At 44.5% G+C, this 15252-nt stretch overlaps 1 protein-coding gene across 4 annotated transcripts in view; it reads right to left on the bottom strand.

The window, feature by feature from the left end:
• LOC146704175 (solute carrier family 45 member 3) overlaps positions 1–15252 on the bottom strand; it is a 49578-nt gene that overhangs the window by 15325 nt on the left and 19001 nt on the right. For all 4 annotated transcript variants that reach the window (XM_085461164.1, XM_085461163.1, XM_085461162.1 and 1 more), the window contains 3 exons: positions 9306–9668; positions 2514–2704; positions 1732–2395 (listed from right to left, as the gene is read on the bottom strand). In XM_085461164.1, coding sequence (XP_085317290.1) covers positions 1732–2395; positions 2514–2704; positions 9306–9453 — 1003 coding nt within the window. In that variant the 5' untranslated portion in view covers positions 9454–9668. The remainder of the gene's footprint in view (positions 1–1731; positions 2396–2513; positions 2705–9305; positions 9669–15252) is intronic.

Here is a 15252-nt window from a genome sequence, read left to right as displayed (position 1 = left end):
AATTTTCAGTAGAATATCTGGATGATGTGGTGGTGTACAGTTGGGACTGGGAAGAGTAAATAAATCCTACAACATAAAGCCTCTTGGGTTGGGCATCAGCCCTCGCCGCTGCACAGGTACCCATAGAGTACCTGAGCTTTGTTGTTAGTTAGGCAGGGTCAAGCTACAAGCTGGGAAAATGGATGCTATCCAGTCCTTTCCTGTTCCACTGAGAGGAAGGGTGAGCTGAAAGGCTTCATATGCCTGGTTGGGTGGTACAGAAAATGTACCCCCCATTTGCAGAGAGTTGAGTGACTTCACCAAGAATTTAGCCCCTAACAAGGTACTAAGGTAATGGAGAAATGCACAAGAGCATTCAGAGATCCAGGCTGTTCTCCACAGCATTCATCGAGCCATTCATCCTGCAGAGATGCGGTCCTCCTACAAAGAGGGAGGCCAGTGTTATTCCTCTGTTGAAAGATGTTGGGCAGAGAGGTGAGGTACTTGATGGTAGAAATGAGTGTTTGGCAATGAAGTGGCATTTGAATCCTTCAGATATCATCTCTGCTTTGATGCCACTTCCTCATGGAGACTGATCATCACGCCCCCCAGTGGCTGTCTCATGTGGTGGCTGACTGACTGACTAGAAAAACTGAGTAGTGAAATCTTTATCCCTGCTGTAGTGAGAGGAGGTAATGAAAATGTATTCCATTACTGCTTTGCTGCATTTTGTTTTAGGTAATAACATTTTCTGGGCACAGCTGCACTTTAGGAAAACGTTTGCACATTAAAAAGCACAAACCCAGACGTGTGGGCTTGTATGGTTATATGATCTTAAAGTAAATAATATATTTGTGGGTGATGATGGTGACAGTTTTAATAGCAGGCTATAACAGAAAAAATGTTACATGGCTTAACTGTCAAATTAAGTAAACTAAAATTAATTCAAATTTCATTTGTAAATTAAATGTTTGATAAATAAAAATAACTAAAGTTGGTTGGCACCAAGTCCTGCCTCTGCCTGGCATGATTGGTCACTCGGGTCCAATCAAACAGCTCAGCAGCTTTCTGTGGTGGGGACCCTTTTGCTGCGTAATTTGCAGTTTTCTGCACAGCGCAGCCCCTCGTTTAGAAACGAGCTTGTCGATGTGTTTGGCTGGTCTTTCTGTGGTGCCGCAGTGACTGTTGCTAACAGTCATCTAAAACAATGAAGAAATATTGCAGTAAATGGCGTTTTACGACAGCAAGAAATAAAAGCGAGACTGTATTATGAAACAATACATTTTTTTATATTGTCATCCGATATATTTCGGCATATCGCACAGCCCTAAGCAGGAGTGGAGCACAATACCTGAAATTTTGGAGTGGATTTACTTGACATGCTTTAAAAAAAATAAAAAAAATAAAAAAAGGTAAAACTTCACAAAACGCTCACAATCCTATCTGCAGTGTTGTATCGGTGTATTAGTCTCAGCCATCGTTTCTGTCTATATCAGATACCCTGAGACAGACCAGAAACGGATGCATGATAACAGATACACGGGATTCCAGGTCAGCTGTGTGCCACGATGACAAAAAGAGGAGGACACGTCCTGCATCCGATTAGCACAACGAGCACCGGTAATCAGCTATTTGTGCATTTAGGACTTTTTTTTGGCAATGCCATGCTGTCTAGAGCTACAAACACATTTATAAAGATGCAAGACATAAATCTTACATCATATGCACGTAATGTAAAAAGAGGAATCTGACCTTCATCATATCTTTGTTTGGACACACTCCCTGGTAATGCACTGGGCACGCCCTCATAAAGGCCTTCACCCACAAAGTCTGTGTAGAAAAGCATAAAAGACATGACAGCCATCCAGCTGCAGAGCTGAGCCACGCACAGCTGCCTCATCACCCGTGGAACGTGGCAGTAGCTCCTGTAAATGGCCGGCGTCATGGACCAGCATGTCCTCAGTAAGCACATCAGGGGTCCAGACTTGAGGAGCCTCAGCTTGCACTTCAGCAGGTAGCAGCACGAGCGTGGCACGCCACACCGGCCGGCCTCCATCACACCGGTCCCCGGCTCCAGTAGAGATCCCGACTCTCCCGCGCCGCTGTTGGCACAAGAGGGTTCCTCGGACACCTTCATGGTGATTAGCACACTGGAGATGAAGATGAGGATGAGGAGGGAAAAGAGGCACTCTGCTTGGCCTCCCAAGTAAACAGAGAGGAGGCCGTGACTCCAGTCCAGCGCAGGTAGCAAATAACCCACACAGCCTCCCAAGCTCACCATGAAGGAGAACATGGCAAAGGCTTGGCTGCAGTCCTCCTCATCCCGATACAAATCTGACAGAAGAGCCTCCAGCGGTGTGAAGCAAACTTGTCCACAGAAGTCAAGGAGCCCAACACCAAGGATCAGGAAGCCCACCTGGAACACGGAGGAAACGCAAGGTTATATGGAGGACACAGTCTTCAAACGAATAAACTCTCGGGAAGAATTTACCCTTTGTCTGAAAAACTCAAATTCAAACAAACATTTCACACACCTGGAGCGTGCGGCCACCCCATGCAACGTGGGCTGCCAGGACATCAGCGTGGGGAATAATGAAAAGCGCCAGAAGGACTCCCATCGACAACAGCCAGATGAAAGGCCGCCTCCTGCCGTAACTGCTGTTGCACTGGTCACTGGCTGAGCCGATCAGGGGGATGAACAACAGGCCAAGCACTGGCCCGATGCCTGCAGGTACAACCAGGCAAACACAGAAGTCAGAGATCATACTAACAAACCATAAGATGCAAAGACAAAGCATAAAGAAACACAGACAATGTTGGGGAAAACATGTATTCACAGATGTCGATGTGGCGGAAAAATCAAAACCAATCCCTATCAACTCAAACATGTCTTTGCCACAAACACCAGTATGGTTAAAAGATACTAGAACTGGTCGAATGGAGCCAGATTTTTACTGGTTGCCTTAGATTCTTTGTTATCGACCTCAGGGGTGAACTGCATGCGTCTCTGCCATCATTAATGACTGCTGAGGTGACGGTTCCTACAGATGGCTCGCTGCCTGAAGGTAGCAGTCATCCTTCACACGTGGCTGGGTCTGGCTAATTAGAACACACCATGAGACGCTGGTCCACACAAGATCTAATGTGATGAGATCTCAGGGCTAGATTTTGACATTTAAGAAGGTGCCCCGTGAAGTACTCTTACATCATTTCTCATCAAAAGGAATTCGTGCGTGCCCAGTGGCCACGCTGTCCTTCATTTAAGTGTTTACAGAACGCACGAAAAATAAAAATACACAGAAGCCTGTTAATCATGAACGCTGTTCTGCAGCACCTCTAACGTGACACGTGTGTGTTAGAGTCCGGCGTAAAAGTAAAGCAGCAAATATGGGGAAGAAACTTAAGGTCAGAAAGACCCGAAAAGATCAATTCTACCACCAAAGAAACAGGTCATCGCGCTCGTTCCTCCAAACTGATCCAGCTTAACCACAAGTTCCAGTTTCTGCAGAAAGTCTGAGCTCTGGTGGATCTGTGCCCTGCACCTGGAGGGTAGTTGCAAATAGCGTCTAAGTTTACGCTCGTTTCAAGTCTGATTATCGGTGTTGACTTGGTCCCCATTAAGCCCATCCCCAACGTAAAGGCCATCGCCCACTGAGAAATGCAGACAGGCTCTCAGAAAGGAGCCTCAGACTTGGAAAGTGGATGTTAAACGACAGAGCCCCAAACGTGGGAACACTTTTCCCAAGTTCGCCTGACTCTAATGGCTCTGAAGTCGCCCTGTGAGTTTCTTACCAACGGTGGCACCTTTGTCTCCAAAGAGACTAACGTTCAAAAAGTAGTAAATGGCCTGCATTTGTATAGCGCTTTTCTAGTCCATAGGACCCCAAAGCGCTTTACACTACATTCAGTCATCCACCCATTCACACACACATTCACACACTGGTGATGGCAGCTACATTGTAGCCACAGCCACCCTGGGGCGCACTGACAGAGGCGAGGCTGCCGGACACAGGCGCCACCGGGCCCTCTGACCACCACCAGTAGGCAAACACGGGGTTAGTATCTTGCCCAAGGATATTTGGCATGCAGCCAGGATGCAGCCTGGGATCGAACCACCGACCTTCTGATTAGTGGCTGACCTGCTCTGCCACCTGAGCTACAGCCACCCAACATGGACACACAAGCAAGATCAATTTGCACTCTTTCTGCAGTTTGACAAGAAAGTGAAACATGAAGAGAATTCTTAAAAGCATGAACTGAAAGGAGCCACTTAAACTGGGAAATGGAGACAGGTAGAACAAATACGCTGCTGCCAGCGAGTCTACCCTCGATCACATTTCTCCCTCTGCAGCTGTGGAGGCCCCTCAAAACAATCCTTATCATCTACAGCTGGAAGTGTCACTGCATCACACATTCCCCACTCACTCTTACCTCTCCTAAACACAATGCAAACTCCAGTTTAGAAACACGCATGTGTGCTATGAAAAATAGCCAATACAATGAATAAAAAGCGTCACATGTGCTCAACTAAACGTACTTACGATTAAATGCTAAAAAGCAGAACGCTCTCTGCCCCAGTAAGAGAAACTAGAGAAAGAAAGTAATTACTGTTGGATGAAGCAACCACAAATGGCTATTAGATACAGCAGACAGCAGCCATCGGAGAACTTGACACTGCTGCTTGGGGAAATTAGCTATAAGCCTCCCAAGACACGATATCCATCTTCATTCAAATAACATCCCAGCACTCCATTATAATACAAGCATATAGGAATTAGGTTGAAAGCCATTTCCAGATTGGCTTACAGTGCAGCGTGTTTGAGAGCAACGCTACAGTGAAATCATTTTTCTTCATATCACAAGCAGCTGTTAGAGAAGTGCAAGAGTAGGAGGGGATATTGTTTTATACAGCTGAATGGCCATTTCTGTTGTGCACTCTGAGCCTTTTGTTACGGTGGAATTATATCTATCATCAGTACAGTCACAAGGCAACGTCTCAAACAGACGCCTGCAGTGAGGACCACGGGAATGCCATTTGCACTTACAGGATAAAGCAACTATTCATATTAGCACACAGTACAAATGCTAACAGTCCAATCAGACAGGTAAAGTGAATAACAGTGATCGTCTCTTTTTCCTCAGTGGGGATGTTACTTTGTCACGTACGACCCACCGAAACGCTGTTGCAGACTAAAGGTCATGAACTCGTTTTTAGTTCGTAGTCCACATGTCGAACAATTTCAACTAAAGTGGGCCTTCCCTGTAAGCGCAGTCACCGAACCGGCTCATTAATGCAAATATCCAAATAGCCAATGCCATGGCAGCAACTCATAGTATTTAGGCATATACAGATGGTCAACATGGTATGCAGGCAACCCGCTGAAGTTCAAATCACCAAAACTGGACAACAGAAGATTGGGAAAATGTTGTATTGACTTCTGCCTGAATTTGGCGTCAACAACATTAAAGCACAGATACATGGAGCCTTGTATCAACAGTGCCGTTGGTGTAATGGTCTGAGTATTGCTGGTGACCCTGTCTACACCGACTACATCCTCTGATGGCTTCCAGCAGGATGAAGCAGCATCCCGCAAAGCTCAGACATCTCAAACTGGTTTCTTAAACACGACAACGAGTTCACTGCACTCCAATGGCCTCCACAGCCATCAGATGCCAATCCAATAGAGTATCCTTTGGGATGTAGTAACGCAGGGGATTTGGTCCATTTCAGCTTCACCACCTTTGGCTGAAGCTTCCAACGATTCAGGCTACGTCCACACTAATGCGTTTGCATTTGAAAACACATCGTTTTCTCTCCGTTTTGGCCTCCTGTCCACGCTGAGACGGCGTTTTCGCTCAAGGAAAACGCAGCATTTTGAAAACGTATACATTTGAAAACGGTTGCAGTGTGGACAGCGAAAACAGAGACTATCGAAAACGATGACGCATGTTAGTCATGTGATGCAGTCATGTGACTAATTAAACAAAGATAGCGGAGGGCATTATACAGCAGTTGTTTTGTTTGAGTTTAATATCAGTCTGCACGCGCTCCAGAGAGCTTTTCTTCAAATTCTTTAATTCTCACTCGCTTTTGCAACTTTGTACTTTTGTGTTACTCGCAGTAACAACTCCACCTCATTGTGAGTCCATTTAACAAACTCGGTGCTTTTCCTCAACATTCTGCCGCGACGTTTCAAAGAGCCGGAAAGTAAATAAGCAGCAGACAGAAATGAGGCAGGTCGCATCTTCTTGTGTTTCACGCATGCGCAGGACTGGAACGTCAGCGTTTTCGGCCTTTTCAATGTGGACGCACAACTCTGAAAACGACTGAAAATGCTAGTGTGGAGCGTTTTCAGACATAAACACAGTTGTCAAATCTATCCGTGCTGGTGTGGACGCAGCCTCAGACCTGTGAATAAATGTATTCATTTGAAGAACTCCTCAAAGGGTAGTGCTAACGATCTCAGGGACTGATTACCAACCGGCTGCCAATCAAGGTGAACTTTTAGCTCGTGTTCCAAGAATAAGAGAATGCTTCAAATCAAATTATCGTTAATAATAGATCCACATTAAATGTAATTTGCCTCATTATAATTTAATAATAGCATCTTGACATTCACCCAACACAGCTGAAACACCTCTGCACCCTTTTGGAAAGAACGCGTTTGTGTGAAGAGCGGTTACATCCATTACCGTCATCATCATCAAAGGGGAAACACAAGCATGTCATCACTGTTTATTAGTTTGATTTCGAAATGAGTGTGAGCTGAAGAAACTGTGGGTTTGGAGAAATGGCCTTTTGTCTACCACTCTGCACTACTGAGCCGTCGCCATCACGCCTCACACCAGAAACGGTATCGGTTATAGGCAATAAGATCATCGAACCCTACACTCGTGACACAACCTATTAATTACTTTCAATGAAATCAGTCCCGGTGGGGAAATTCCAGCTCTCCATTTATACATTTTGCAGGTCCAGTGGGCATTTTGGAAACCTGTGGTGGGAAGGTCCTTACACACCGGCGTGAGCAAATAAGCCTCAAATACATACAGCACCAGAGGCAAAGCCAATTATGCTTTAGTGAATTGCAGTGTTCGTCAAGTTACTTGAAAAAAGTAATCAGTAACTAATTACTGATTACTTTTGAAAATAAGTAATCCCATTCCTTTACTGATTACTTATTTTCAAAAGTAAGTTAATTAGTTACTTTAAAAAAAAAAACAAAAAACAAAAAAAAAAAAAAAAAAAAAAAAACACGATTTACAACCTGAATAGGTAACAAAGCGATAGATCTTTAAACCCAATTCTATTTTCTACATAATCCATCATATAAAATGTAATCAAATGGAAAAAGCCTTTTTTTAAAACTTGTTTTATTAGTTTTAATCTTTTAACTTTATGCATCAAGCAAAGATTAAATTATCTGCAACATTCTCTGACTGGAAGAAATTAGTTTAACATTTAAACCTATTTTCTGCACATTCCAGCACATAAAATAAAATGGTTTTTGTGTTTACACTCAGTCTTTCAAATAGATGCAAGTAAAACACAGCAGAAAATAAATAAAGTCAGCAGCCCTGTTGTTCTATTTTCACCTGTTTAGCAGGAGTGGGGCAGGCGGATGTTTGCCGTGGTGCAGGTGTGCCGCAGCGGTCAGTGGAAGAATCTGGGAGTTTCTCATTCCCCTGGTAGCGCACTCGGTGCTTGTTTTCTTCCCGCGCACAACGGACACTAATGTTTTTGTCACTTTTTACAGAATCAAACTCAAAGTAAGGTCAGTACTTCCACGCTTTAAACGCTGCACGCTCATACTCTCTCTGCACTCCATATATGATCCACTGTTGATCTGCACACAGCTGTTGTCACTAACGTCGCACTCGCTTACGTCACTGTCGTGAGACATTCTCGCAAAAAAAAAAAAAAAAAAAAAAAAAAATCACGGTTTTAGTAACGCAGTGTGCTTACGGGAAAGTAACAGTAATCTAATTACCTTTTTTGCAATAGTAATCCCTTACTTTACTCGTTACTTGAAAAAAGTAATTGGATTACAGTAACGCATTACTTGTAACTCGTTACTGTATTTTCATGTAAGCAACAAAGTTGGGTTAATATGTTCACATTACAGTGGCTCCAAACACTGAATGAAGCAGCTCTGTGTGTCTGACGGTCTGGAGGACGTGGCTCTTCCTCCCACAGTTCTCCTCCCTGCTGCCTGATTGCCACACTGACAAAACAGGTGATTTGACCACTTACCTCCATAAAGACCTCAATTATGTTTTTATGACCTAAATGGAAGATGGCTGCCCCGACGCGTACTCGCACTCCCATGCTACACCCCCCACTGTGACACACAAATTTAGCTGCCACTGGATCTTATATACAGTGCTTCTGCAAAAATTAATGCCGATAGCTTTACACTACAGCAAAACCTACGAAATTCACAGAAACCCTGCTTTTTGTCCTTTTGATCTTCCTGCAGATGCACAAAAATTATGTTTATTAGTTTGCAACGTATAAAGTGTCACAGAATCGCTGATCAGTGTTTCCTTACAGTATATCTGGGCCGAAACACCCAGGTACTATTATATAAATTATATACTATATATCATATTATTATTGGAGATAATGTGTCATTCAGAGTTAGTGGACTAGACCAGCGGTCCCCAACCCCCGGGCCACGGACCGGTACAGGTTCGTGAGTCGTTTGGTACCGGGCTGTGAAAGTTATGGTTTTCACGGTTTTTATCGCCGCTAATAAAGTTACACAATTACACAGTGAATTCGCCTTTATTATTATTATATTTACAAAATACCACAGTTTTTGTTTTGGTCGTATAATTTTATTTTTTATTATTTTTCCGCTGCACCTTAAAGGCCGGTCCATGGCGCTAAAACGGTTGGACCGCTGGACTCGAGCACAGTCTCCTATTCGGTCCTTGCCAACCAGCCAGGCCTAGCTCAAGGCAAAAACCAATGTTTTATACTGGTCTGGTCTTTGTGTTTGTTTGGGTTTTTTTGTCAAAGACACTCGGAAACAGGAAATGCTCATTATTAGTCACTCTGGTTCCCAGCTCTCGTGTCTAACGTATCAATTATACCATGAAACTATTATTTAAAATACATATCGTCATTGAACCAGCCATCGAGGAGATAGACAGGACACGCAGCTGAAACCTGCAGGGTGGGCGGTCCCACCTTTGCCTTTCATGTTTAACAGAAAGAGATGAAACGACGAGAGAGCATGAATACGTGTACGAGAGTGAGGCTTAAGTGCATGCAAACACCCACACCGCGAGGTGCCGAAAAGGCCTAGTAATTAGCTTACCTAGCACCATGGTCATGTACCGCTCTTCTACTCCAGCCTCCAGCAGCAGTGGAGGAACGTATGTGATCCCAGCTGCCACACAGATCTCCAGGCCACAGGTCAGGGAGTTCAGGAGAACAAGACGCCAATGAGACCTCCATCCAGGCATATTTACAGAGGCTGGGTCGCCTTTCCTTCCCTCTGGGATGGTCACTACTGGGGGCAGGGAAGGGGGGAAGGATCTGGATAGGGACAAAGGGGGGGATGAGGGGAAGCAGATGGTGCCCCGGTCGGACCTGAGGACTGTCGCAAAGGGACAGCAGCAAAGACACTTTGATGTCTCAGATGACCTGGAGGATTCATCCTCTTCTCAGCATTCTGGATCTGAAGAGCAAAAGAAAAGCTTTCAGTGCACAGTCACATCATGACCATCGTGCAGAAATTACCAGTTTTAAAGCTGAAATAAAACCTGAGCAAAACCGATTATTCACAGGATGACACCTGTAAAGCCACAGATGTCAGTGGCTTCAGGTTACACAGGGGATTATCAGCATCCTTGTAACAGAACACAACCTCAAACAGGTTGCATTATATGTTCCAAAGACACGGAAATGGCAGCAAAAGTCAAAAAGCAATGATGGATTCTCTGAGCTCTTCACCAACAGCTTCAGGGCAGCACGAACAACAACAGGGAAAGCAGATGAGTCAGCTGGAGCAACGTGGCAAACCATTTGCTATGCAAATTACTCTCTGCTGTTTTCCTTGCTCACTTTTTTCCGCCTCGTTTTAAAATATGCCAGAGATGTAGAAAAAAAATTAACCATTAGCTTTCGGAAAAGTTGAATTTCTCTTTTCTTACTATCCCTCACCACGACACTTGACAGGAGCACCAGTATTAGCACCCACACCTCCCGGAGCCTACACTGTCATTATTGCATTATTGAGCTCTGATTGGAGCTTTAGTCACATATTCTGCAGATTATTGTTGAACTCAATGAGCAATAAAAGATCTTTGCTGGGCAGAAAGGATCAGGCAAGATGATCAGTCGAGTCACCTGTAACGTATACAACACGTCATCCCATCACCTAACATAACGACGACTGAGACAAATTGTCGGCACGTTACGCGTTCTGAGGCGTGAGACGGGTCAGAATGAACCTATACATGTGTTTTACATGTGACATGAAAATCAACCTAACAAATCGTCATGTATGTTAAATCTGTTCACGTCCTGATCCTGAATCACTTTGGAAAACACGATGTAGTAGCGTTAAGCTTACGCGAATGGACAGCTGGAGTCTCTGCTTGAGCGTGCCTTAGCGCCACGAGCGGCTTTCTGTTGGATTCAACTGACAACCCAGAGCGTTTCATAAGGACTTGGAATAGCATGTGACGCCCAGGGGCGGGGCAAATCATCAGTATGTTACGCGTTGGGAATGATAATGCTCTGACTGTATATGGCAGGGGTGTCCAACTCCAGGCCTCGAGGGCCGGTGTCCTGCAGGTTTTAGATCTCACTCTGGGTCAACACACCTGAATCAGATGTTTAGTTCATTACCAGGCCTCTGGAGAACTTGAAGACATGTCAAGGAGCTAATTTACCCATTTGAATCAGCTGTGTTGGATCAAGGACGGGTCTAAAACCTGGAGGACACTGGCCATCGAGGCCTGGAGTTCCCCAACCCCGGTATATGGGCTCAGCATGCCAGACACTACTACAGGATCCAATGTGATGCCAGATAGAGGCAGACTGACAACACCGTCATCGACAGTTTGGTCAAGTTGGTGCTTTTAGGTTCAAAAGAACAACAACTGTATCCTTATTGATCACGTTGACAGACGACCCAAACACACATTGAAGCATACGTTCTCCAACATGTTTTTAAAAGTTGTTTAATTCTAGTCAAATCATAACAGCCTCGTGAAACTCTCACTTTCCCAATCAAACAGCATGTATTCACTCCATATACCTGAAAGTGCTCCAATCATTCACCCGAACATGCCGATAAGGCGACCAGTCTCTCAGTGTTTTGAACTGAGTCTGAAAACCAAAAGCAGAATCTTACATAAACTGAAATATCTGGAAACAGCAGAAGAGGCAGATTGATGAAAGTCCTCTAAATAGAAAACTGCCATCCATGAACATCCATGTGCAGATCGCACTGCTTCCTGGAGCAGAAAATAAACAAAAACACAACCAAGAGAAACACTGTCGTCATCATCCACCAATGAGACGGTGTGTTCTGTTAAAGCAGAGGGGCAGAGCACGAATGGTCAGAACAGCCACAACCACAAAAACAAGGCGCTATATTTGCATTTAGTGTGACATTTATCTGCCAATGCTGCCCATCTGTTCACTCCCAGCAAACAAAATGGATGTGATCATCTCAGACGAGACTCGGTTAAGCACAGATGGGTTCAGTCGGTATTTCAAGGACTTTCCACTTTGCTGGGTGGGAAAAAAAACCCAAAAAACCTCTTTAAAAAACAAACAAACAACAAAACATACAGCATACACTATTATATATCGTACATATATTTATTAGTTTCAGGTTGGCCATTCTTGTATTTTGCTCGTTTGTGTTGTTGTATTTTGCACATCTCTGTTGCTTGTGGGGCTCGCACACAAGAATTTCACTCGCATGTGCTGTGCCAGTGTGCCTGCACATGTGATGTGACAATAAAAGTGATTTGATTTTGATTTGAAACAGCTGATAAAGACATAAAATAGTGGCCAAGCCATTTTCCCCACCAGTGGCTTTTGAATAGTATAAGGTGTTAGCTAAGAGGTCCATTTAAAATCTCTGATGCCTTTCACATCATTACAAATCAGGGACATTAACTGAATGCTATCAACACCACTGCAAGACTTCCTCAGGCATTCATACATTCCCATCTTTGTCATTATGACACTTTTGATATAGAGGCTCTCTGAGAATCTGAAGGACAATGCAACAGTGTTAGCAGGCCGGGCCGATCAGGCGCCCGGGTCACAGGGAGAGAGAGGTCCATTTCACACCCGTCAGATCTTATTCCCACCCAGCCTGGACGCACTGAAAGACACTCATCAGGGGACCAGCCTTTGCCCCTGGGCCTGTCTGGCCACTACAACCCCCTACCAACATTCTGTGTGTGTGTGTGTGTGTGTGTGTGTGTGTGTGTGTGTGTGTGTGTGTGTGTGTGTGTGTGTGAGAGAGTGAGGATTTCTTCCTCATCCTTCCTCTGAGGTCAGCTTTATCTTTGACCTGCATTCTAAGAGGAACCTTCTGACATCTTTATGGTTCTCGGTGTGAACGCCTTCCACCGCAGCTCCATCTGACTCTGTTAGACTGAAAAAGTGGCAAGAGTACAGAAATCTGATTTTCCCAAATGCGCGTCAGATTACAGTGTTTTGGAAATGAAACTGTGTCGAACTAAAGAAGGACTGCAAGACAGCAGTGCAGAGTGACATTCATTCATGCTCCTTAACCTCCTAGGACCTGCGTCCACCTATGTGGACATCCCATTTTGTGTTATTTAGACCAAAATACTTAATTTTGCTCTATAAGGGCCTGATATCCACTTACGAGGACATTATGCTGCTACTGTTCTATCGAAATTTTAAACGAATATCCTCATATGTGGCTCTCATTTTTCTTAGAAACAAAAATAAGGTAAAAAAAAAAAAAAAATATTATATATATATATATATATATATATATATCTGGTAATTCTTTTTTTACATTCGTTAGGTCCCAATCTGCCCAAATATCAAAGAGAAATTAAAAATGCTGCTGTGGAAGAGTTCAGGTCTTAGGAGGTTAAAGTCAAATATAAAAAATAGGGTCAGTTTATTGTAAATTGTAGCTCTACAGCTAACAAAGCGTTTGTGGTGCCGTTTTAAAGCAGAACGGAGCTTTCAAGCTCTCAAGTCTGCATGTTAGGGAGAGGGGACAAAGGACACACACACACACACACACACACACACACACACACACACACACCACTGCTTACTTAATGACACCTGACTCTACAATGCATTGCAGTCATGACCTTCATCTTCACGTAGCCTCGGAGACACAAAGGCACGCTTAGGCTGTTAGACAAATGACTTTCCTGCTGCTCACCTGACAAATAACACAACCGGAGCCAGACAGGTGACGGCGAGGAGATGGAGGCTGGTTTACTGTTGTCAGCTCTCCTTTTGCTCCATTACCAATTCCTATTCAGCCTCGCCCCCTCCCACCTCACAAAAATCAGCCCTAATGACTCCGAGTGGTATTCTTAGAATACAAAACAGCCTTTGTATACATTGTGCCAGGGAGAGTAATTTAATAGAGGGAGGTATTAACTCCAGACTAAATGTTTTGATGCAGGATTCTTATAGACGGTAAGATACAGGAAGCATGTTTGGGTACGAGCGGAGGGTCTCGCAGCAGATATCAAGGTTTGTAAGAGAAGAGCGGAAGGAATTGTTTTGAGATGACATCACAGCCAAAAACACAGCGGAGGCCGTGGCTGCAGAAACAGCAGGAGGCTCTGGTTGGCTGCTTGGCTCACGCTGAATGGCTGCAGCACTATAGCCGCTCTGCCTCTCCGGTTCCTGGACATTAATGGACCCAATCGTCCGCACTGAGAGACAAGCAAGACCAGTCTTTATGCAGACCGCTTGTTTGGCCAGCAAACCTTTTTCTATGGCTCTCTCTGTAAAACAAGACAAAGTTAAGCTGGACCTTTACTTGGTCCTGGAAGCTGCTTAGAGAGGAGCACTGTAGAAAAGTAGCAGGTGAAAAGGAAACAAACAGGTTACACCTGGAAGGTCCTCGAGGTGGGCTCCCATCAGACATGGGATCTCTACAGAAACAAGTATCAAGAGGCCAAATTAGACCCAAATTATTGGATTACCATCCCCGTTTAAGAATTCAAAACGTGCACCAAGATGAGATCAAGTAAAAAAACCAACATACTTTTACTAAACAAATGCTTCAATCTCTTCTTTACACGTCAGTTCAGATGGTTTTGCTGCTTTGCACATTAACTGGCATTTGAGCTGCTTTGGCTTCCTGATTTGCGTGACTTCAACACTCAGCACGCGAAACCAAAGCCTTTCACAGGTCCGCTAGGGTCAGAGACACGTAAAGTTCGTGGCCACACAGTGAGTGCAAGGGTCGTGCGGACATCTGCGTGCCATTTATGGATTTGGTGACGTGCATGTATGAGCTTTATGTTACTACGAACCAGCTGCACATGCGTCACAGGTGAGTACGAGGGAGCGACCGCTCATTCAGTCCTCTCCAACCGTCCACGTCTGCATCTTCCCTCAGCATGTGCATAAGCATACATTATTAATTTGTCTCCAGGGGGTAAATGAGACTCTTCTTCATCCTGGCGTTGTTCCCGCTGGTGCAGGGTCCGCTCTTCGGCAAAGGTTTGGTTCTACATTTGGTTCTGTCCGAGGCGTCCTCAGGCGATGCGTTGACGGTCTTAATGTCTTCCTTGATTTTGTCCATCCACCGTTTCTTCAGTCTGCCTCGAGGCCGGCGTCCTTCTGGGTCGATCCTCATAGCCGTTTTTGCTACAGAGTTCTCATCGCTTCGAATCACATGTCCGTACCACCTCAGGCTCAAGCATCTGCAGTAAATGATATTGTAAACCTATAAATTAATGAACATACCACAGTCAGTTCATTCGAATTTTAAGCTGCAATCCAACAGTTTGACAGCGAGCCCACACTCGGCACTTGCTCCAGACTATGTGTAGTCTGTGAGCCGTTTGCTGTGTAGCAACAGATGCGTCAGTGACATTTTCCATTCAGCCCAGTCTTCCTCCTGCAGTCGCACCTCAGAAAATAAGAACTCGACAGCAGTGGAATCAAGTTTATTCTCAAGCAAGTTTATTCTTAGCTGGCTGCAAATTTAGTGATGCCACGCAGCTGCATTTGTTAAACGACAGTCCAGCTGTGAACAACAGGATACTCTTCTGTACTGT

Source organism: Copadichromis virginalis, linkage group LG7 (genome assembly GCF_057382275.1).
Source record: "Copadichromis virginalis isolate Kocher_CV1m ecotype Utaka linkage group LG7, C_Virginalis_male_GT1.1, whole genome shotgun sequence".
NCBI classification, from domain to species: Eukaryota; Metazoa; Chordata; class Actinopteri; order Cichliformes; family Cichlidae; genus Copadichromis; species Copadichromis virginalis.
This window is presented reverse-complemented; position numbering and strand designations above follow the sequence as displayed.